Raw genomic sequence first — 22,073 nt, forward strand, 5'->3', positions numbered from 1 at the left:
AAAAGCTAGGACTGCTATCTTCCTGCCTCTGGGCAATGCCAAGGTTTCAGTGATATCTTTTTTCAAAAAAACATATCTCAACAATTTTACTTCTATTGCCTAGCTCACTGTAGCAAGTCAATTACTTATGAGACAGTTGTCTCAAGTTAAATACTATAGATGCTCCTATATAGAAGTCACTTTATGTAATAAAGGTTTTTTGAAATATAGAACAACACTGGCATTTTTATCAGAGTTCAGCATGAATACTTTTATATAACTGAAGGAAATTAAGCCACATGTTGAAGATGAACTGTTGAGAAAATAGTACATTTTAAAAAGGAGATTCCTATAATCAATTGAACATTCCATTCACATTAAAGCACTCATAATTGAAGCATTTTTATTTTATGTACAGTGTGTTAGCATTAAAGTAGGTATCTTGAGTATCCGCAGTTAAGGTAGGTTATCCTGGATGACCAATTCAAGGAAGTTCACTTAATCCAACTGAAAAGAAAAAAACCCGACAAGAAATGTATTAATTCAAAATGTTTAAATACCCATTTTATTCTCACAAACACTGGTTCTTATTATGGAAGAATGAGGTTTAAACTGGAAATCTGACCTACCCAAACCAGCTACCAAGCTCTAAATAGCTTAAAATATTTACTGAATGCTTACAACAAGCTATTCCACAAACCACAACAATTTAAGACTGTAAACTTTAGCATTAGCATTCACTTCTTCCCTCAAAGAACTCCCCACTAGAAAGACACTACTACATAAAATAATCTTTACCAAAACCTCAGGCTGGTTAAGTAGGTAACTACACAGCTAATACTTTGGTATTCAATATGTGACAGACACTACTATAGGGACCGTTCATAAATTAACTCATTTAATCCTAACCTCTGAGAACCTGGGGACACAAAGTTAATAGCTCAAGAGCCTGAGTCCATTCTCATCACTGATACACTGATCAACACCTCCCATCCCACTGAATGAGATTTATGAACTTCCACATTGTAACAAGCATATACTTGCTAAGTATCTGGTCAAAACTAAAAGTCTAAGCTTAAGATACTTTGTGTCTACCAGAGATCATACTTTATCGCCAGCAACTGTATCTCAAAGGACCAAGAAAGCGGTAGTTTTCACCATAGGGGGAAGAAAACACTCTAGCACTTAACTGATTTTTAGGAGTCAAGACAGCTCCACATACAGAGATTTGCAACAACCCTGCCATTTATTTTTCTCAGGCAGAAACGGAACTTCATGTGACTGGACTAAAGTCACTGGACTATTATTAAATAGATTTCTATCTGAATCCTAAGAAGGTCTATCTGGCCCCAATCATCCTCAAGCTCATGCCAGTATATGATGCTATCCCACAACTCGGGCAGTAGCCAACACATGTATTTTGCTGGAAAATGTCTAGATACGATTAAAGAGATCTAAAACTTCATTTCCAGTGTTTTCTAAAACTGACGGACACTGGTAAAAAGGGGTTAGACTGTAAATCTATCCCATTACCCTGCCAAAGCTCTTTAACAGTGGCGTCCGACACCCCAAAAAGCCCTGCTAACAACTAAGACACAAGAAAACGGTGTTGGTCGAAAGCTCAAAATAAGGAAATATCTGAACTTTCCCCGCGCACACACAGAACCCGGGGAAGGCATCGCGGCCGCGTACCTTAATGAAGCCTATGTCCTTCGCGTACTGACGGAAACACTGGCGGCACATATTGAGGCCGTATTTCCGGATCAGACCGTGCCGGTTTGAGCAGACGCGGCTGTAAGAAGAGAGATGGCGTTACTGCAGGCCGCAGAAATGGAAGGATTCTGCACTCGCGGGCTACCACCCTCACCGCGGGTCTTCCCCGACCCGTCAGAGGCCCGTAATGGCGGCAGCCACAGCTCCAGAACCGGTCTACCCCCACGCGCCGCCGCGGGCTCCTCTCCATGAGTTCTGGCCGCGCCACAAACCAGTACAACCCTTCCCTGAAACCACATTCTGTTTCTCACCAAGAACGAGAACCCTGGCCAAATTTCCTCGGATGGCTCCAGTACAGCTGCTGGTGACCCATCTTGCTCTCTCGGATGCAACGAGGCAAAAGGAAGGAGTTAGCGAACGCATGCGCTCTTCAAAAAATTTTTGAGACACGGTTTACCCAGAATGCAGTGCTGGCAAATGACGCGAACGCTGTGGGACTGCGCGGTTTCGAGGGAGTGAATCGAGCGGTCTTGGAAACACTCTAGGCCGGCACAGCTGATGACGTCACCGCAGCTCAGCCTCTAGTGTCAAGTTGCGCTACTCCCGAGCGCCGGGCGCGGTGGCGCGCGCCTGTAGTCCCAGCTACTCGGGAGGCTGAGGCAGGAGGATCGCTTGAGCCCAGGAGTTCTGGGCTGTAGTGCGCTATGCCGATCGGGTGTCCGCACTAAGTTCGGCATCAATATGGTGACCTCCCGGGAGCGGGGGACCACCAGGTTGCCTAAGGAGGGGTGAACCGGCCCAGGTCGGAAACGGAGCAGGTCAAAACTCCCGTGCTGATCAGTAGTGGGATCGCGCCTGTGAATAGCCACTGCACTCCAGCCTGGGCAACATAGCGAGACCCCGTCTCTTTTGAAGCCCCAAGGAATGAATTTTGGACTCCTAAGAGATAGATAAATCGGTGATCTAAGTATCTTTTTTCATCGCCGGACCCATTCACATTTTTTAAATTAAAATTTTACACTTGGAAAAAGGATTTTGCCTCGACTCAGCACTGACACCTGCTGGGATAAATTAATAAAATAACTTAGAGTCAGCTGTAATAATTAAGAGTCAACAGTAGGAGTTTCTCTTTTGTTAAACAGAATGCGTTTTCAAAGCCGTTTTCTCGTTTTTTAATTGAGGGGCACACTCTAGAGATACACCTACAATAATCAAGAAAAATGAGAGACAGTGTATTTGATATTTAAATGTAGTTGAATATTAGTGAGAAACAAGTTGCATATGTATGTTGCTTTGACGGGATGATTTGGTTACAACTACTAAAAAACAAATGCCATCTGATAATCCGTTGAAAGATGTCTAAATTCCATATGGACGTTTATGATGTCTCTAGATAAACCTAAAACTGTACATGGTTCCAAAATCAAAGCTTTAACTAGATCTACAAAATGTACCACAGAGTGAAATAATCCAATAAAATTTTACACATTAATTCTTATATTAAAACTTCTTGAGGTATGCTATTTCAGGATTCTGGAGGGGGTGCCCTTCCCAATCATTAAATTAGGGATTTTGGTGCATGATGAAGGAAGAAGGCAAGTCAGAAATTAAAAAAACAGATGTGACTTGATTCCTGTTCTTAAAACTTGCAGATATAAGGAAGAAAATAGGATTATCTTAAAGAGCCCTTCCTTCCAGTTTCAACTTGTGTGACTTAATGACCTGTATGCGACTAAGTAAGCAAAGATTCTGTGTCTTATGATGGATGTACTCATGGTGTACAAGAGGAGCAAAAAAGAGAGAAATTAATTCCAGCTTGATGTATATTTAAGATGCCGTTGAAGTAAGCCTTGAAGAGTGGGATTTCTACAGGCAGCACTAGATGGAAGGCCTGGTGACAAAAAGAGTTTGAGCCAAAGAATGGAGTTGTGGAAGGTGAACAATCTTGTATAACTAGAGTTGAGGATGCACAAAAACCTTAGTGATAGATAAAACAAACGTATTTTATCATAAAGCCTGATTGTAGAGGGTCCAATGTCAAACTTCCACAGTTTTCCTAGAATTTATATCAGTCATTGATGTGTAGTTTCCAAAATTCATGTGCCTCTCAAAAGTTAATCTAACATTTCCCCACCTACAGGCTTCTCAGACCTTTCCTAGCTTGTGTACATAATTTTTAAAAGATTACAATGGTTCTGAGATCAAATCCATAAATATTTCAACACTTTGATATAGAATCCTTTGGGCCTAAAGAAATGTGAACTCATTTAAAAGCAAAAAGGAAAAGGACAAACAAGAAACAATTATTACACTTGAATAATCTGTTAAACCTATCTTGATATTCAAGTAGTTCTTAATGTTGAAACCAATGCTCACTGGCCATTCCAAAAATCCTAGAGCCTTTAAGAATTGCACTAAATCTGGGGCGCCTGGGTGGCTCAGTTGGTTAAGCAACTGCCTTCAGCTCAGGTCATGATCCTGGAGTCCCGCATCGAGTCCCGCATCGAGTCCCGCATCGAGTCCCACATCGGGCTCCGTGCTCGGCAGGGAGTCTGCTTCTCCCTCTGACCCTCCCCCCTGTCATGTGCTCTCTCATTCTCTCTCAAATAAATAAATAAAATCTTTAAAAAAAGAATTGCACTAAATCTATTCTGCCTGTGCTCTATAAATGGAACAACAAAGCCTAGATGACAGCATATCCATTTAGAACATGGTTTACTGAATATTTTAAGCCCACTGTTGAGACATATACTCAGAAAAAAAGGATTCCTTTCAAAATATGACTGTTCATTGAAAATACCCCTGGTCACCCAAGAGCTCTGATGGAGAGGTACAATGAGATTAATGTTATTTTCATGCCTGCTAACACAACATTCATTCTGCAGCCCATGGATCAAAGGAATCATTTCAACTTTCAAGCCTTTTTATTTAAGAAATCTATTTTGTAAGGCTATGGCAGCCATATATAACAATTCCTCCATTGGATCTGGGGAAAGTAAATTGAAAACCTCCTGGAAAGGATTCACTATTCTAGATGCCATTAAGAACATTTGTGATTTATGGGGAGAGGTCAAAGTATCAACATGATCAGGAGTTTGGAAGAAGTTGATTGCAACCTTGAGTTCTAGCACTATTAGTTGTAACACTGACTATCTAGAGGTCATGAGCAAATCCCTTTACTCTTTTCAGCCTCTATTCCCTTTGTGAAAAATGAAAGAATCGAATTGGAATATCTTTAAACTGTGTCTCAGCTCTCAAAGTTCAGATTCTATGACAGGAGACTCTTTAAAAGGATTTAATGTGGCAGTAGTGTAGATGGTGGATCATTGCATTAGACTTTTAGCTGATCCCTGCCTCTAGACTTGCTCTACCTCCAAAGTAATCTCTTTACTGACCACAGTAACCTTTCCTAAATAGGTCTGAATTTTATCCTCTGTTGAAATTTTTCAATGTTTCTCAGTACTTTCAGGCTAAAGTTCAAAGGCCCTGGCTTAGCAAACAAATTCTTTTCATCATCTGGCTACTTTATATTCCTCTAATGTCTGACATTTATCCCATTGTAGTATAACATCTCTCCTAAACACTGCAAAATCATCTCTGCCTTCTAAACATCTAAAATAGGTGCTGGCATACATCAAGAACACTATAAATATTAAATGAATGAATAAGTATTGAAGTAAGACCTGGTAAGTTTAGGAATAGTTCTGGAGGGAAGTAATGCAGCTCTCAACTGACATGGTAGCACTAACAAGGGAAAGGTGGATATTAATTAGGAAATCATTGTGGAAACACAACTTATAAGATCTAATTAAGGAGCATCAACAGGGGCAAGGTAGCACTATATAGGTCTAATGCTTAAGTGTATGTTTGTTAACTATTTAGCTTTTTTTAATTTAATGAAGTTTATGATTTAAAAAACCAAATCTAAGATCTGGTCCCAATGTGCTAGGGAAGACAAATCTACACTGTCCATAGATTATGACCTCACTGTTTCATAATATGATGTGACTATGATTTACTAGTTTGAACCCAAGTGAGCCACAAACCTAAGTGAGTAAAGTTTACTACAAGTACAAATGAAGGGGGAAATCAGAGATTCAATGAATTAATTGTTGGATCCGGTATGCACCAGAAACCCGGGAAAATAAAGGAAATGAAAGGTAATTTTAAGTGCAATTGAATTTTCAAACTCCAAAAAAGAAGAATAAGTTGTTAAAGATAGCTAGTGGAAACTGAACTGGGTTTTGAAAGATGAACAGGATCAATTAGTATGAAGAAAACAGAGGGGAGGGAATAAGTGTAGTATGTAGGCCAGGAAGAAGAGGAACCAATTTTACAGAAGGAAAACTAATCTAGATGTCATTTCTTTGATTCCTTTTGTTAAAAACTGTAGCCCACTTTAAAATGCCTTGTATTTCCATGTTCAGTCAGTCTGCAATTCAAACTAGCTTGAGGTAATTAAGGGTAGAGGAGATCAACAGGCAGACTTTATTTGTATGGCCGTAAAGACAGAAGTGTGGATAGGTAATCAAAGAATTTTTTTTTAATAATCTCTACACCCAATGTGGGGCTCAAACTTACTACCCTGAGATCAAGAGTCCCATGCTCCACCAACTGAGTCAGCCAGGCACCCCTAAAGAATCTTTTGCTGCATAAACAGTCCAGAAAGACCAAAATAAATGCCATATCCAAATATGTCAGTCATTAAAAATGGGGAATCTAAGGGGAAGCTGGGGGGTAGGGAGAGAGATGAGATCTCAAAAACTGATATATGTTTATTTTACTTTCAGTCCAATATTATTTTATGTGATCTTAATAAGATAATCTTATTTATATATTTTGGGAAGCACACATCTTTGAGAATCTGGCAATTAGGAAGATAAGTTTTTGGCTGTGCACACGATGTGGGGAACAAAGGCAAAAGGAAATGTAGATAAAATTAAATCTCCTTATCACCGACAGCCCATTGACAAATACTTGAGATAGGCAGATTGTAACATTCTTCTGGGATCTTGAGTCTTCTTTAACATATGAAAGTCCTTTTGGAACCTTCCTTATCTTTACTTCCCCTAACCCCAACGTATATAATCACTTGCTCCTCATAATCCTGGGGCAGTGGGGAACAGCAGGTAGCTGCTGAGGCAGCTCTTTCTGCCCATGGGGCCTGTCCCCACGGTTTAATAAAACCACCATTTTGCATGGAAGACCTCTCAAGAATTCTTTCTTGGCGGTGGACTCCATATCCCATCACCACCAACAACATTCAAAAACTAAATCAGGGCGCCTGGGTTGCTCAGTTGGTTAAGCCACTGCCTTCGGCTCAGGTCATGATCCTGGAATCCTGGGATTGAGTCCCACATCGGGCTCCCTGCTCCGCGGGAAGTCTGTTTCTCCCTCTGACCCTCCCCCCTCTCATGTGCTTTCTCTCTCTCATTCTCTCTCTCTCAAATAAATAAATAAAATCTTAAAAAAAAAAAAAAAAACTAAATCAACACCATTGTTCTACTCTAAAATCACCTTGGAGCTGTTAAGTAACTTTCATATATTTAGATTATTTAACATCTGATCACTGAATCTGTGCTTCAGTAACCCAGGTAACACCAAATAGAAGGTTGAGGCTTTGTTATTGTTGTTGTATTCTTGGTTTTTGTACATTTCTATTCTAATTAAAATTACATCAGTTTACACATTTAAGATTTTCCCAGCTCCCAACTGTCCCTGGAAGTTCAGAGTATATTTGATGTACCTGTCATGATTTAGGCTGATGTTTTATTATTTTGTTTTACTCAAAGAACTCAAAGAACAAAAGTGGGTAATCCCTATAAAGTCTGTCTTTGAAAACTCTAAGGTGTCGTTTTAGTTTAGTCTTGTTTCCCTCTGGCCATGAGACAAACTGTTGCTAAATGCGGAGTCGTGTTTTCCTACTCTACATGCAAGAAGAGTAAATAGGGGGAAAAAAAGTAGTGCTTTATTAATCACTGATTTTTTTTTTTAATTTATTTGACAGAAAGAGACACAGCGAGAGAGGGAACACAAGCAGGGGGAGTGGGAGAGGGAGAAGCAGGCCTCCAGCGGAGCAGGGAGCCCGATGCGGGGCTCGATCCCAGGACCCCGGGATCATGACCCGAGCGGAAGGCAGACGCTTAACGACTGAGCCACCCAGGCGCCCCATTAATCACTGATTTTTAAGAACCAATTACGTTTTTCAGAATTAGAATCAACAGAGAACACTTTAGGTTCAACATGCTGTATACACGGATGCTCACTTAAGGATAAATCATTATATTGTCACAATTGAATTGAAAATCGGTATTTCTGTAAATTTGCTAAAGTACAGCTCAAATGAAATGAACGTTTAATAAAAGGCCGGGACTAGGGTGAGGTGAGAGAGGCGCCTAGGGCACAAAATTTAAGGAGACAAGACTAGGTCCTTGAGAGCGCCTCCCTCGCCCCACCTACGGCCTGGCCCTCCATTAATAAATGTAATAAGGAGACCGAAGGGCATATGGGGTCTGGACGGTCTTTCCAAGTGTCAGATGCAGTTAAGCCAGTGACTCCATCCAACGTAGTAGCGGTTACAAAGTGGGCATTTGTTCGACAGAAATTGCCAAGTCAAATATTGTCCTATCAAATTCAGTTCTGACGTGACAGGTGTTGCCTCCGGAGGGGAGCCACCAAAAACAAAACAAACACCAATCCATCAGCTCCGGGAAATGCCGCGCCCTGGCTGGCAATGGGCAACCCGTAAAGTCCCAAGTTCCGAAGCTATGTAGGTAAAGAGACTTTCCCTTTAACAGAGGGGCACCCGCTTCGCTTTGGGAAACTCAACGACCCAACAAGTGCAGGAAACCCGTTAAGTGTCAACAGCGGAAACTAGAACTCCGCCCCAAACAATAACCACCTGCGCCGCCAGCCGCAAGCGTTCCTGGGATAGGACGTTGCGCCTTCGACAGTCGCCGGCATCGGGAGGCGCGAACCGAGTTCTCAGGCGGCCGGTATCCGCGCTCCGCCGACCGGCAGCCACAGTGAGGACTCGACCCTGCAAGTGAAAGGGAAGGCCGTCGCCCCCGCAGACCTATAGAGCCGCTGTTCTGAGAAAACCCGAGCTGTTGTCACGCCGAGCAGGCAGGCAGATCCGGGGACAGCCCGCGCGCTCCAGGACCCCGGCGGCGGCGCGGCGCGGCGGGAAGGGGGCAGTTTCAAAGCAGAGTTGTGGACTTGGCTATCGCTGCTCGGGCGAAATGAAGCTGCACTGCGAGGTCGAGGTAGTCAGTCGACATTTGCCGGCTCTGGGAATGAGGAACCGGGGTAAGGGTGTCCGGGCGGTGTTGAGCCTCTGTCAGCAGACGCCCAGGAGTCAGCCTCGGGCTGGGGCTCGGGGCGATCGAGGCGGCCCGCACCCCCCCTGCCTGCTCATCTCCACCCTGAAGGACAAGCGCGGGACCCGCTATGAGGTGCGTGGACCGAACCGGCCCTGCCTCGGGAGTTGGCCATGAGCTCTTCCCCTTCGGGTCTCGCTTGCTCGCCCGTTCCAGAGGCTGGAGCCTGTCCTGGGGGCGGATATCTGAGCCCCACCACCACTCCCGAGTTCTGGGCGTCTGCCTGTGGACCCGAAAGAGGAAAGCTTTTGAGAGGGCCCCTTCTTGTTTTTCTTTCCCATTTCTTTGGCTTTAAATTGACACCCTTTCTGTTTAGTAGTAGATAGTAACCCTGCCCTTTTAAAGCCTCTGGAAACTCGGCCTGTGTGAAACTAAACTTTAAATGAAACAGCATTCCAGTTTGGGGGACCAGTAAAATAATTGCACTTTCGTTCAATAAGTTTTTTTCTCCCACAGTATTTTCGCCTTTTTTTTTTTTTAAGGCTTTAAGTTCTGATGAATAGTATCCAAGGTCGTTAGACCAGATTAGTACAGTAGTAAAGCAGTAAAGCTTTGTGTTGCATCTTGATATTTTTATTAATGTTACTGGTTACTGCATCTCTCTCTCTTTCTTTTTTCTCCTTAAATGTTTAATTTCCTAAGACTTGATTTTCTAGGGCCAGGGCTTTTTCTCATCTGCATAGCAGTAGTAAACTAAAAACAGTTGAAAGTTGAAATAGAATTTTCAAAACACAAGTTTTATAAAATTCTTTTTTCCTCATTTTACAGGGCACTATGTTATTTTGTCAAAATGACTGGAATACCCTTGTGTCTACTATAAATAAAGTTGAGGGGGCAACTCATCTCCCACCCTTGCATCAGACTCTTGTCTGGATTTTATACAGTTTCTGGGATTATTGACCTCATAGTGTTGTACTCCACAGTGAATACTCTTAGTTGACGGAAGGGTTTATTACATCTCATTCAGAGACACTTAGTAATTGATATAGACAGTTGAAAGTGTAAGTAATTTCTCCCTCTTCATGGAATCAACTCATATAATCTTTCACTTTGAAAAGACTTAAGCAATCACTCAACATTTTATAGGTTAGAAAACTGTAAGGTGACAGAAGCCAACTCATAACAAGAATTGTCTCCTCTTCACCATCGTCTTCCCCCAAACCTCTTTCATGCCCAGCTCAAGTATTGTCTATTTTTAAAAAGGCTGTAATGATCTCTTCCTTAAAACTTAAGGTGCACTAATGATTGTAGGTGGTAATCCTAATCAAAAGTTTATTGTGAACTGCGAGTTGAAGGTTTACTGTGTGCAAGATGCAGTGCTAGATGCTGTGGGAGATAAACTTGATTTAGTCACTATCCTTCCAAGACTAGAAAGGAAGAAATAGAAACCAGTGCTTACAATACAAGGTGGGCTATGATAAATGCTATAATAAAGGTAGAAGTAGAATAGTATAGTATCAAAAAGCAAAATGGATTTGATTACAGAGGCTTGAAAAAGTTGGGTTTGTTTTTTTTTTTTAAGATTTTACTTATTTTTATTTAAGAGAGAGAGCATGAGCAGGGCAGACGGAGAGGGACAAGCAGTCTCCCTGCTGAGCAGGGAGCCCGATGCGGGACTCGATCCCAGGACCCTGAGATCATGACCAGAGCTGAAGGCAGACACTTAACCGACTGAGCCACCCAGGCCCCCGAGAAAGGTTTTGTAGAAGAGATGGTGGCACAGGGCTTGGGACATAGTAGGTGCTCAGTAAACATTTGTTGGATGAATTAAAGTGGTGTTGGTCCTGGGTCCTGAAGACTAGGTATTAGTGCTAAGTGTGGCAGAACCTTGGGGATCTTTCTTACACCAACTTTTCCATTCCATGGTTCACTTACTGCCCATCTCACTATGATTTCTAAATCTGTATCTTTAGCTAGTCCTCTCCCTTAATTTCCAACTTGAACCTCATCAATTGGAAATCTTCACTTAGATGTGTTGTAGCATTTCAAACTAAGATATCCAAAAATTAATTTTCTTTGCCACCCCTAAATTTGCTTTTCTGATGGTGTTCTGCAACTCATTAAATAGTGCTCTGCTCTTGGGGTGCCTGGGTGGCACAGTTGGTTGAGCATATGCCTTTGGCTCAGGTAATGATCCCGGAGTCCTGGGATCAAGCCCTGAGTCAGGCTCCGAGGGGAGTCTGCTTCTCCCTCTCCCTCTGCCCCTCCCCACCTCAGTCTCTCTCTCTCTCAAATAGATGAATAAAATCTTTTTTTTTTTAATTCTTATTTATTTATTTGACAGAGAGAGCGCAAGACAGGGAGAGAGGGAACACAAGCAGGGGGCGTGGGAGAGGGAGAAGCAGGCTCCTGGCTGAGCAGGGGGCCCGATGCGGGACTCGATCCCAGGACCCTGTGATCATGACCTGAGCCGAAGGCAGACGCTTAACAACTGAGCCACCCAGGCGCCCCTAGATAAATAAAAATCTTAAAAAAAAAATAGTGCTCTGTTCTATCCAGAAACCTTAAAGCTTTTGCATTCCCGTATCTAATAAAATATTGAATCCTTTCAATTCTACCTCCTAGGTATCTTTCAGATTTTCATACCTCCTTCCATCCCCATGCAGTCTAAGCCACCATTACCCCTTGCTTGGCTAGTCTCTTAAAAGGTACTCCTATCTCTACCCAGCCCCATCCCAATCTCCCCTCCCCCAAAGTTCATTCTTACACTGTGCTTTTTGTTGTTTTGTTTTGTTTTGTTTTTTTAAAGATTTTATTTATTTATTTGAGACAGAGAGAATGAGAGAGGGAGAGCACATGAGAGGGGGGAGCGGGAGAGGGAGAAGCAGACTCCCCGCTGAGCAGGGAGCCTGATGCGGGACTCGATCCCGGGACTCCAGGATCATGACCTGAGCCGAAGGCAGTCACTTAACCAACTGAGCCACCCAGGCGCCCCTGTTGTTGTTGTTTTTAAGATTTTATTTGACAGAGAGAAGGAGGGAAGCAGGCTCCCCGCTGAGCAGGGAGCCTGACACAGGGCTTGATCCAGGACCCTGAGATCATGACCCAAGCCAAAGGCAGACGCCCAACCAACTAAGCCACCCAGGCGCCCCTTACACTGTGGTTAAAGGGAACTTAGTAAAATGAAGATCTATGTTCCCAGCTTCAAGTCATTCAGTGGATATCATTTGCAGAATAAAATCCAAAATTCTTTTTTTTTTTTTTATATTTTATTTATTTATTTGAGAGAGAGAGCATGGAGGGGGAGGGTCAGAGGGAGAAGCAGACTCCCCACTGAGCAGGGAGCCCAATGTGGGACTCAATCCAGGGAGTCCAGGATCATGACCTGAGCCAAAGGCAGTCACTCAACCAACTGAGCCACACAGGCGCCCCAAAATTCTTGACATGGTTTGCAAAATATTCCACCATTCAGCCTCTACCTGTCCAGGTTCACTTGCCTCTTCACTGAATCCTTTAGCCATACTGAACTTTCAGCTCCTCACAGCTTCCGAACTCTCTTGCCTTCAAGGCTTTGCATACATTTTTCCTTATCGGTGTACTATTCCCTCTCTTTCCCCAGTATCTTCACTTGCTCAACATCTCCTGATCCTTCAGTTCTCACCTTTAAGGTCACCTTCTTTTCCCTAGACCAGGTAAGATTCCTTTGCTATATAAGGTCTTAGAGCAATCTGTACTTCCCTTATCTTAATATTTGTTGCTTGTAATTACTTATTTAATAATTGTCTTTCATCAGACTGACAGCTTTATAAACTTTATAAATGTAATTACCATGTTGGTTTTATTCACTACTATTGTTTCAAGCCCCCTGTCATAGTACCTGGTACAGAGTGGCTTCTCAGCAAATAGCTGTTGAAGTCTAAAGCCAAAGCAACATTTGTCATTAAAAGTTTTTGAGCACATGGGGCGCCTGGGTGGCTCAGTCGTTAAGTGTCTGCCTTCAGCTCAGGTCATGATCCCAGGGTCCTGGGGTCGAGCCCCGCATCTGGCTCCCTGCTCGGCGGAAAGCCTGCTTCTTCCTCTCCGGCTCCCCCTGCTTATGTTCCCTCTCTCGCTGTCTCTCTCACTGTCAAAAAATAAATAAAAATCTTTAAAAAAAAAAAGTTTTTGAGCACCTGTTATGTGTTGGTCACTGTTTTGGTTCCGTGGATACAGTAGTGAACAAAGGAAACAAGATTCCTGCTTTCATGGAGTTTATAATCCTGTGGGAGGTGTGTCCACTCGAGACTAATGGACTGAAGTTAAGAAGGCAAGTAACTACTATTGGCAGCTCCTACTACGGTCACATAGTTGGAATGGGAGAAGAGGAGCCTTCTCCCAAACGAGATTAACAGGAAAGGGTTACTGGGCTGATAAAACAGTAATATCTACCAGAAGGTAGATAAGAAATGTAGCTACCCAAATGCTAGAAAAAGAAAAAACAATGAAATTAAAACTAAAACTTAAAACCACAAAACACCCAGACTTGATTAAAAGCCTGGCAAAGTGACTGGCACTTTCTAGTTGTAATAAATATTATTGAATAACAATACCTGGTTTTGTCCTTTTTTTCTCATTGGTTTTAAACAGCTAAAGGAGAACATTGAGCAATTCTTCACCAAATTTATGGATGAGGGGAAAGCTACTGTTCGGTTAAAGGAGCCTCCTGTGGATATCTGTCTAAGTAAGGTATGGTATGAAAAACATTAATGGTTAGGTTGGTTGGCTGTATTTTCTTTATAGAAGAGGCTGTTTGAGCATCCTGATATCCCACTTAGCTGAATAGGGATGGACACTTGGCAGATGTGTTTGAAGAAGCAATGGCAGCTTCTCTGGCATGCTGGCCCAGCTCTGAAGGTGCAGAGAGCCTAGTAAGGCTATGCAGGATGGGGAGGAAGGAGAATGACTTACTTCTGTGCTCCAGAGAGCCTTAGAGTGTTCTTAGAGGGGAACTCTATCAGGCCAGTGGCACAAGTCTACATTTTGCCAACATAATCAGGTTGCAAATCTAAATTTGGTGTAAAAAAAGAAGATAAAATGCAATTAGGAAAATTTGGGGGCTATTTTGTTTATTATCATTTTAGAAAATACTTAAACCATTAAAATAAATTTTTTTTTAAAGATTTACTTATTTATTTTAGAGAGAGCACTAGCAGGAAGGGCAGAGAGAGAGGAAGAGAGAATCTCAAACAGACTCCAAGCTGAGTTCGGAGGCCCATGTGGGGCTTGATCTCGTGACCCTGAGATCACAACCTGAGCCAAAACCAAGAGTCAGATGCTTAACGGACTTAAGCTTAAGCCCCAGGCGCCCCTAAAGATTTTAAGTAATCTCTACACCCAATGTGGGGCTTGAACCCACAACCCCAAGGTCAAGAGCTGCAGGCTTCACCAAATAAGCCAGCCAGGTGCCCTGTCTCAGTTCATCTTAAACCCATCTTTTTTTTTTTTTTTTTTTTTTTTTAAGATTTTATTTATCTATTTGACAGAGAGCACAAGTAGGGGGAGCGGCAGGCAGAGGGAGAAGCAGGCTCCCCGCCGAGCAGGGAGCCCAATGCGGGGCTCGATCCCAGGACCCTGGGACCATCACCTGAGCCGAAGGCAGCCGCTTAAGAACTGAGCCACCCAGGCGCCTCAAACCCAAGTCTTAAGTGGAATCTTTTCATGCTTTCTCGTCTTATTTTATGCCCTTTTGGTTCCCCTTTGAATGGTTTTATTTAGAGTGTGTCTTTCAACATAATCTTTTTTCAAAAATTTTCAGTTTTTGTATCTATATTGAATTTTAGTCAAAATAAAATACTAAAAATTTATTTTTACAGCCATTTTCAAGAAATGATTGCACCATTTTGCATGTATAACTTTACAGAATTTGTTATAGGATGCATTAGCATGCATGTATTATCTAAAATGGAGTTTATAATTGTACGACTTATTTTTATTTATTCAGGCCAATTCCAGTAGTTTAAAGAGTTTCCTTTCAGCTGTGAGACTGGCTCATAGAGGTTGTGATATTGAAGTACCACTTTCAACCTTCACACCAGTGAAGACTTCAGAATTTGAAAAATTGAAAACTAAAATGGTTATCACATCCAAAAAGGACTATCCTCTAAGCAAGAACTTCCCATATTCTCTGGAACATCTTCAGACTTCTTATTGTGGGCTTGTCCGAATTGATATGCGTATGCTTTGCTTAAGAAACCTAAGGAAATTAGACTTGAGTCACAACCATATAAAAAAGCTTCCTGCTACAGTTGGAGACCTCATCCATCTTCAAGAACTTAACCTGAATGACAATCACTTGGAGTCATTTAGTGTAGCCTTGTGTCAGTCTACACTCCAGACGTCACTTCGGAGTTTGGATCTCAGCAAGAACAAAATCAAGGCACTCCCTGTGCAGTTTTGCCATCTCCGAGAACTTACAGATTTGAAACTTGATGATAATGAATTGATTCGATTTCCTTTCAAGATGGGACAGTTGACAAAACTGCGTTTTTTGTCAGCAGCTCGAAATAAGCTTCCCTTTTTGCCTAGTGAATTTAAAAATTTATCCCTTGAGTACTTGGATCTTTTTGGAAATACTTTTGAACAACCAAAAGTCCTTCCACTTATAATGCTTCAAACGCCATTAACTTTATTGGAATCCTCTGCACAAGCCGTATTATGTAATAGGTAAGACTTTTAGTAGTCATGAAATGTGGTATCTTTGTTAGCATTCTAGTATTCTCATCATCCTCATTGTAATAGTCACAGTCTTTAACGTAGTTTACAATGCTGTGCACAAACTGACCCCTTGCTGCAGTGACCTTGATGCTCCTTACCTCTGCTTGGAATGCTTTCTTTTTTTTTTTTTTTTTTAAAGATTTTATTTATTTGTCAGAGAGAAAGAGACAGAGAGCCCAAGCAGGGAGAGCGACAGAGGCAGAGGGAGAAGCCGCCTCCCGCTGAGCGGGGAGCCTGATGCGGGACTCGATCCCAGGACCCTAGGATCATGACCTGAGCCGAAGGCAGATGCTCAACCAACTGAGCCACCCAGGCGTCCCTGGAATGCTTTTCTTCCAGAAGGTTCCATAGCTCACTTTCTCACTTCATCCAGTTCTCTTCCCCAGTGGTACCCAGAAAGGCCTTTCCTGACTCTATTTAGTTTGATCCCCCACCCCCTTACATTGCTTGACTTTTTTGTCAAAGGATTTATTACCCGGCATTACATCTTTTTTAACAATTGTTTTTCTGTCAGTTTTCCCCACTAGAATGTAAGATCCATGAGGGCATGGACTTTGTCTTATTACCCACTGTTTCCCCAGGGTCTAAAATGTGATATTCCCCTGTTCCTACCATATATTAGGCATTTAATTAATACTTAATGAATGGCAATTGTTTCTCAAAGTGTGGTAGCCTGACCAACAGTATCAGAATCACCTAGGAACTTGATAGAGATGCAAGGTTTTCAACTCCACTACAGACCTATTGAATCAGAAATTCTGAGGGTGGGTCCAGCCCTCTGTGTTTTAATCAGTGCTTCCAGGCACTCTAAAGTTTGAGAACTACAGTCTGGCATAGCCATCAAGTGTGGTCTTTGGAATCAGACTTGAGTTTGATTCCTGGCTTCACCCCTTAGTATGGCTTTAGCAAGTTACTCTTTGATTCAATTTTCTCATCTGTGAAATAGGAACAATAATACCCACGTAACATAATTGTGAAGATAAAGGAGCTAATGTAATGCCAAAGTATTTGGCATACAGTAGGCCTCAATAGCTATTGGTTCTCTTCTCCTTGTCTTTGAACACTAACTGCACTTGGTTTCATGAGACACCAAACTCTAGTTATTCATTTGGTTCATGCATCTTTCATAGAGGAGACTAAGATGTAGACCAAATTATTATCAAGTGCCTATAAAATAGTAGGAAGACTACATTTCAAAGACAGGTTTGGTTTTTTATTGGGGAAAACGTCTAAAAAAAAAAAAACAGACATTATGGGCCTAGAAAAATACACAGAATTTTGCATACAGCTTTATAATGATCATAGATTCTGAAATCAATCCAATCCTCCCTCCTCACCATTTTTATTTAAGAGCTCTTGGTTTAAAGTGGTGATTCTCAAACTTTAGTTCACATTTGGAGTCACCTGAGCAGCTTTTAAAAATTCTGATGATTAGGGGCACGTGGCTGGCTCAGGACTGACATCCAACATAGAAAAGTGGAAAGAAAAAATAGGTGATCAAAATATGATATAATAGGGAAGGTAGAAAAATAATTTGTTAGTGCTGAATGATTTAGCATTGTAGTACTTACATTGTTTTTTAAACTTGACCTCTCCTGATATAGGTTCTTTTAATGTGACCTTAACTTTTACTAACGTATAATTTTGCATGTTTTCAGCCCACTTGTTATAAAAAGAATACAGATCCAAAGCTATAAGAAATTGCCCTAACTACTGGTTACAAACAAAGTTATGGTCTATTAGAAAAATATGTGGGCATTTAAATTATGTTAAGATAGAAAATACAGTTTTTAACTGTTAACCTGTTTCCTTAGGCTATAGCCAACAGCCTGAAAGATTAACATAAACATGTGGTAGACACTTCCTAGCACAGTTTTTTTTTTTAAGATTTTCTTTATTTATTTGTCAGAGAGAGAGAGAGCACACAAACAGGGGGAGCGGCAGGCAGAGGGAGAGGGAGAAGTAGGCTCCCTGCTGAGCAGGGAGCCCAATTCAGGACTCCATTCCAGGACCTCGGGATCATGACCTGAGCCGAAGGCAGAAGCTTAACTGACTGAGCCACGCAGGCATCTCCCTAGCACAGTTTTTTAAAAAGATTGTTATTTATACAAGCAACAAATTAGTACATGTGAAAAAAAATGAATTGCAGACAAGGCTGGTTCCTAATCCCTATGAAAAGGAAACTATTTTTTGATATGTATCTTTTCAGACTTGTTCTAGAAGGGCTGCTGAACCCCGGTTTAAATTATGAGTAGGTTTTATTTATTTGTTGAAAAAGATCTGAACACCTATTATGTGCCAGCCTAGGCTAGGGATTAGAGAACAAAGAATAGACTCTGTGGGAGACAAAGTGACTTGGGGCATGGTTGAATTTGGGGGAAGGAGTTGGACAATGGGCAGGCAACCTCAAGAGACCATCTTATAGTGGCTCATAGATGAGGGTAAAGAGTTTGACTTGATTTTAATTGCACTGGGCACCGTTGGAAGTTTTAAGTAGGAGGGTGAGTGATTTAAGCAAGGTGAGATCAGCCTTACTTGCTCAGCTAGTAAAGTAAAACAAATACCCCAAACAATATGTGTTTTAAATCTGTTTCACAGTTTAAAAGTCCCTTTTGCAACAGTGGATGCCTAGGAGAGTATTTGGGTTTATTTACATAAATGTTTCTTCACAGAAGTCAGTAATTTCCCCATTACCATTATGAGAATTGTATAACAGAACTGTACCTTTAAACGATCATGTTATACTGGTCATACAGTGTAGATCCATAAAGGACTCTTTTCATTCTATTCCATGCGTTTTGCTATTAAGTGACAGTGCTGAAAGATACTTTATGGAGTAGTATAGCTCCTCTTTGGTTTACAATATGTCATATGGTGTTTTTAGTATATTTTCCCCATTCTTAACTGGAAGAGAGAACAATATACTGAGTCACTTAATAGAGTAATCTTATTTTTCCATGGTTATAATTCAGTGTCCAGTAATTCATGACCTAATACATGAAGTCCTGAATCTAGTAATGTATTTAAAAATATTTTTTGAACTTTTTTTTCCAATAGGATTCCATATGGCTCTCATATCATTCCTTTTCATCTTTGCCAAGATTTGGATACTGCAAAAACCTGTGTTTGTGGAAGAATCTGTCTAAACTCTTTTATTCAGGGAACTACTACCATGAATCTACACTCTGTGGCTCACACTGTGGTCTTAGTAGATAATATGGGTGGTACTGAAGCACCTGTTATCTCTTACTTCTGTTCTCTAGCCTGTTATGTAAATTCCTGTGATATGTTAAAGTAATAGGTGATACCACAAAAAGAAATTCCATTTAGTTACAGATTAGTTTGGGATTCATTTATGGTTTAACTGTCAAACTGGAGAAAGGGAAGCCTTTCGTGTACTTGAGGGGAAGAAGGTGTTACTCTAACATATTCAATCATTTGACTGTAAAACCTTAATTTCATTAAAATCTATTTAATTTTATTGTGAGGAAACTTCTATCAGTTTATTGCACTTGTGTTGATTTCAGTCTAGTGTTTCCAGAATGGGTTGTGGGATTATCTTTTAATGTTAAACAGATACTGATCCCTATCACTCCAGTCATAGAATTTTCTTATCAATTTTCTTCTTGAATTTTGGTTAAAGAAATTGAATTCCTGTATGTAGAAAATATATCTTGGAGGACTAAGTCTAAATTTTAGTGAAAACTTTGGTATGAAACTACATAAGCATACCCCTTTTTGTGTTTTTCAGGTATATTATTCTACATATGGAATTCTATATTCAAGCATAAAGTTGGAGTTGCTTTGGGATAAACAGACTTCAGCTTTTATAAGTTTTATAATGTTACATCTTTGTTGTGATTTCTAAGTTTTTTAACTTTTCAGAGTTAGAACAAGGTTTTAGGGTTGGGTAGGAGGTATAGAAATTTGCTACTTTTTACTGACTACATTCTGTATTTGAAGGTTGTACTTTTTTCTGTTTATTATTTTAGTCACTTAATATTTTTATGTTTTTAATTTAAAAAGTGGTAATACACCGGCTATAGTATGATGAGGATTTGAATTAGGGTGAAGGAATGGAAAATGAAGCTGTTTGAAAGAATTGTGGAAAATGGAATCAGAACTGCTCCATTCTGTTCATTCCCATGGTCCTTCAGATCAGCCTCTTTTTTAGATCATTGTAATAGCCTCATAACTGGTTTCTGGGAACAAAGGAGGTGAAAGAGTAAAAGTTACTGGAGAAAACCCTCTTAGGTGTTAGCATATCATTGCTGTTTTGGGCCTGGAGTTACAGGTAGTCTGTGTAAGACTATTTCTTATGGTTTAGGGTAACTAACTACTTCCTCTATCCTAAAATATTTATTTGGAGCATTTTATTCTTTTCTGAAATTACGAATATTCCTGAGTAAATACTGTTTTAACTGTTAGAAGATTTTTATTAAAACTTTATGTATATGATTTCCAAAACATACTTTCTTCTCAGAGTGGTTTCTTTCGTCCAGAGTAATTCTTGGGTGACCTTAAATTTGTATTTCTTGTGGTCAGTTAAGTTCTTCCCGCAAAAGATTTCTATGTAATTTTTAGTTTTTCATTTAAAAAAATCATATATAATGCAAAAATGACTTAAATAAAAAGAGCTGTCATTTAGCTGCATCTTTGTTCCAGGTGTTTTACATACAGTATTTTATTTAATCCTCACAAATTACCCTAGGAGGTACCATGAACCCAGATCAGAGATTTTAAGCCCAGGCTTTATACGCCTTCTAAAGTTAATTCACTTTTACTCTTTAAAACCAAGAATTCTATAATTAAGTAAAACATCTTAGAATTTTCTAAACTCAAAATGGTGAGGGATTACCGATAAATATTATGTAACTACATTAAAACATGGTTCTTTTAAAAATGTATTGTGGCAGGGCACCTGGGTGGCTCAGTTGGTTAAGCGACTGCCTTCGGCTCAGGTCATGATCCTGGAGTCCCGGGATCGAGTCCTGCATCAGGCTCCCTGCTTCGCAGGGAGTCTGCCTCTCCCTCTGACCCTCCCCCCTCTCATGTGCTCTCTCTCATTCTCTCTCTCAAATAAATAAATAAAATCTTTAAAAAAAAAATGTATTGTGGCATATTTAACTTGTGTGTATCTGATTTTTAAATGTTCTTGTAGAAAAAGTTGTTTTTATTATTTTTTAAGATTTTATTTGAGAGACAGAGTGTGCACAAGGGGGCAGAGGGGCAGAGGAAGGAGAAACAGACTACCCGCTGAACAGGGAGCCAGAAACTGGCTGGATCCCAGGACCTTAGGATCATAACCTGAGCCAAGGACAGACGCTTACTGACAGCCATTCAGGTGCCCCAAAAGTTACTTTTTTCATCAACAAATGCAGATGTATCTATGTTGGGACTAAGTGCTAACCAGCTGTTACTCCTACACCCTAGCCCTTTGCATTACTCATCTACAGCCATCCCATGTAAATATCTAGGCCAACTTAAAAATTCTTATACAAAATGCAGAATTTTTCTTCTCACAACCCATACCCTTTGTCACTTTTTGCTTTTGATACTCATGTTTTGCCTTCCATGGGTTACAAGGCTCACTTTGAGTTTCAGCCTTCCATTCCATTTTCAGTGGTAACTGTGTACTTTCTCAAACCTCCCAATAACCACGAAGTTGTAACATTTGAGTATCTCCCAGAGTAACTTCTAAAGGAATCAAAAAAGTTTATGCCATCATGGACTCAGTTTTTTTTCACTAGCTTCAGAATGTCTTGCAGTTAGAAGTCAGTTTTAAACTGCTGCCTTACATTCAGGACCAGTCTAACACAGTGCTGTCCAAAAAAACTGATGGAAATATTCTGTATCTGTGTTGTCCAATAGGCTAGCCAGTCAGCGTATGTGGCTGTTGAGCACTAAATGTAGCTAGTGTAACTGAGGAACTGCATTTCTTATTTAAATATCTATATATGGCTAGTCCTCCCTACTGGACACTAACTTCCAAGTCAGCTCTTTTTATACCCCAACTTGGATACTCTGCCCCACTCAGTCTGCCTAATTAATCCTCATTTACTTTTTTCAAAATCTGATTGAGACCTTTCCCAGCAGCTCATCAATTGTGATTATGAATTAACCTAACACATATATTTGAAATTGGCCAGAAAAAGTAAAGAAAGTAGCAGTTCTTTCCCTGGTATGTGGTTTCTATCCATAACCTAGTTTGTAAAGTTGGGAGGTGGAACTCCTGTCTTCTTTATATATAAATACAAAATTCCAATTTTGTGGAACTAAATTTAGTAATTTGAGGATAAACCTTAGTTC

At 40.7% G+C, this 22,073-nt stretch overlaps 2 protein-coding genes across 5 annotated transcripts; one reads left to right on the plus strand and one right to left on the minus strand.

Moving 5' to 3' along the window:
• Nucleotides 1-356: 356 nt before the first annotated feature.
• RPS29 (ribosomal protein S29) lies at nucleotides 357-2,165 on the minus strand. The gene is made up of 3 exons (XM_045900786.3): nucleotides 2,004-2,165; nucleotides 1,672-1,771; nucleotides 357-486 (listed from the first exon to the last, which is right to left on the minus strand). The coding sequence occupies exons 1-3, from the start codon at nucleotides 2,063-2,065 to the stop codon at nucleotides 478-480; spliced, it is 171 nt and encodes a 56-aa protein (XP_045756742.1). The 5' UTR covers nucleotides 2,066-2,165; the 3' UTR covers nucleotides 357-477.
• A 6,458-nt stretch (nucleotides 2,166-8,623) lies between these two features.
• Nucleotides 8,624-21,460, plus strand: LRR1 (leucine rich repeat protein 1). Of its 4 annotated transcripts, none has more exons than XM_064571002.1 (4): nucleotides 8,624-9,000; nucleotides 13,638-13,736; nucleotides 14,992-15,713; nucleotides 18,822-21,457. In XM_064571002.1, exons 2-4 carry the CDS (start codon nucleotides 13,674-13,676, stop codon nucleotides 19,060-19,062), a joined length of 1,026 nt encoding a protein of 341 aa, XP_064427072.1. In that variant the 5' UTR covers nucleotides 8,624-9,000; nucleotides 13,638-13,673; the 3' UTR covers nucleotides 19,063-21,457. The 4 variants fall into 4 exon arrangements, with proteins under 4 accessions (XP_064427072.1, XP_064427071.1, XP_045756743.1 ...); XM_064571001.1 differs by having other exon boundaries at nucleotides 8,625-9,146; nucleotides 19,516-21,456; XM_045900787.3 differs by having other exon boundaries at nucleotides 8,627-9,146; nucleotides 18,822-21,452.
• Nucleotides 21,461-22,073: the final 613 nt, after the last annotated feature.

Source organism: Mirounga angustirostris, unplaced genomic scaffold (genome assembly GCF_029215605.1).
Source record: "Mirounga angustirostris isolate CCGP_5_RB_7025 unplaced genomic scaffold, mMirAng1.0.hap1 SCAF_9, whole genome shotgun sequence".
In the NCBI taxonomy this organism is placed as follows: Eukaryota; Metazoa; Chordata; class Mammalia; order Carnivora; family Phocidae; genus Mirounga; species Mirounga angustirostris.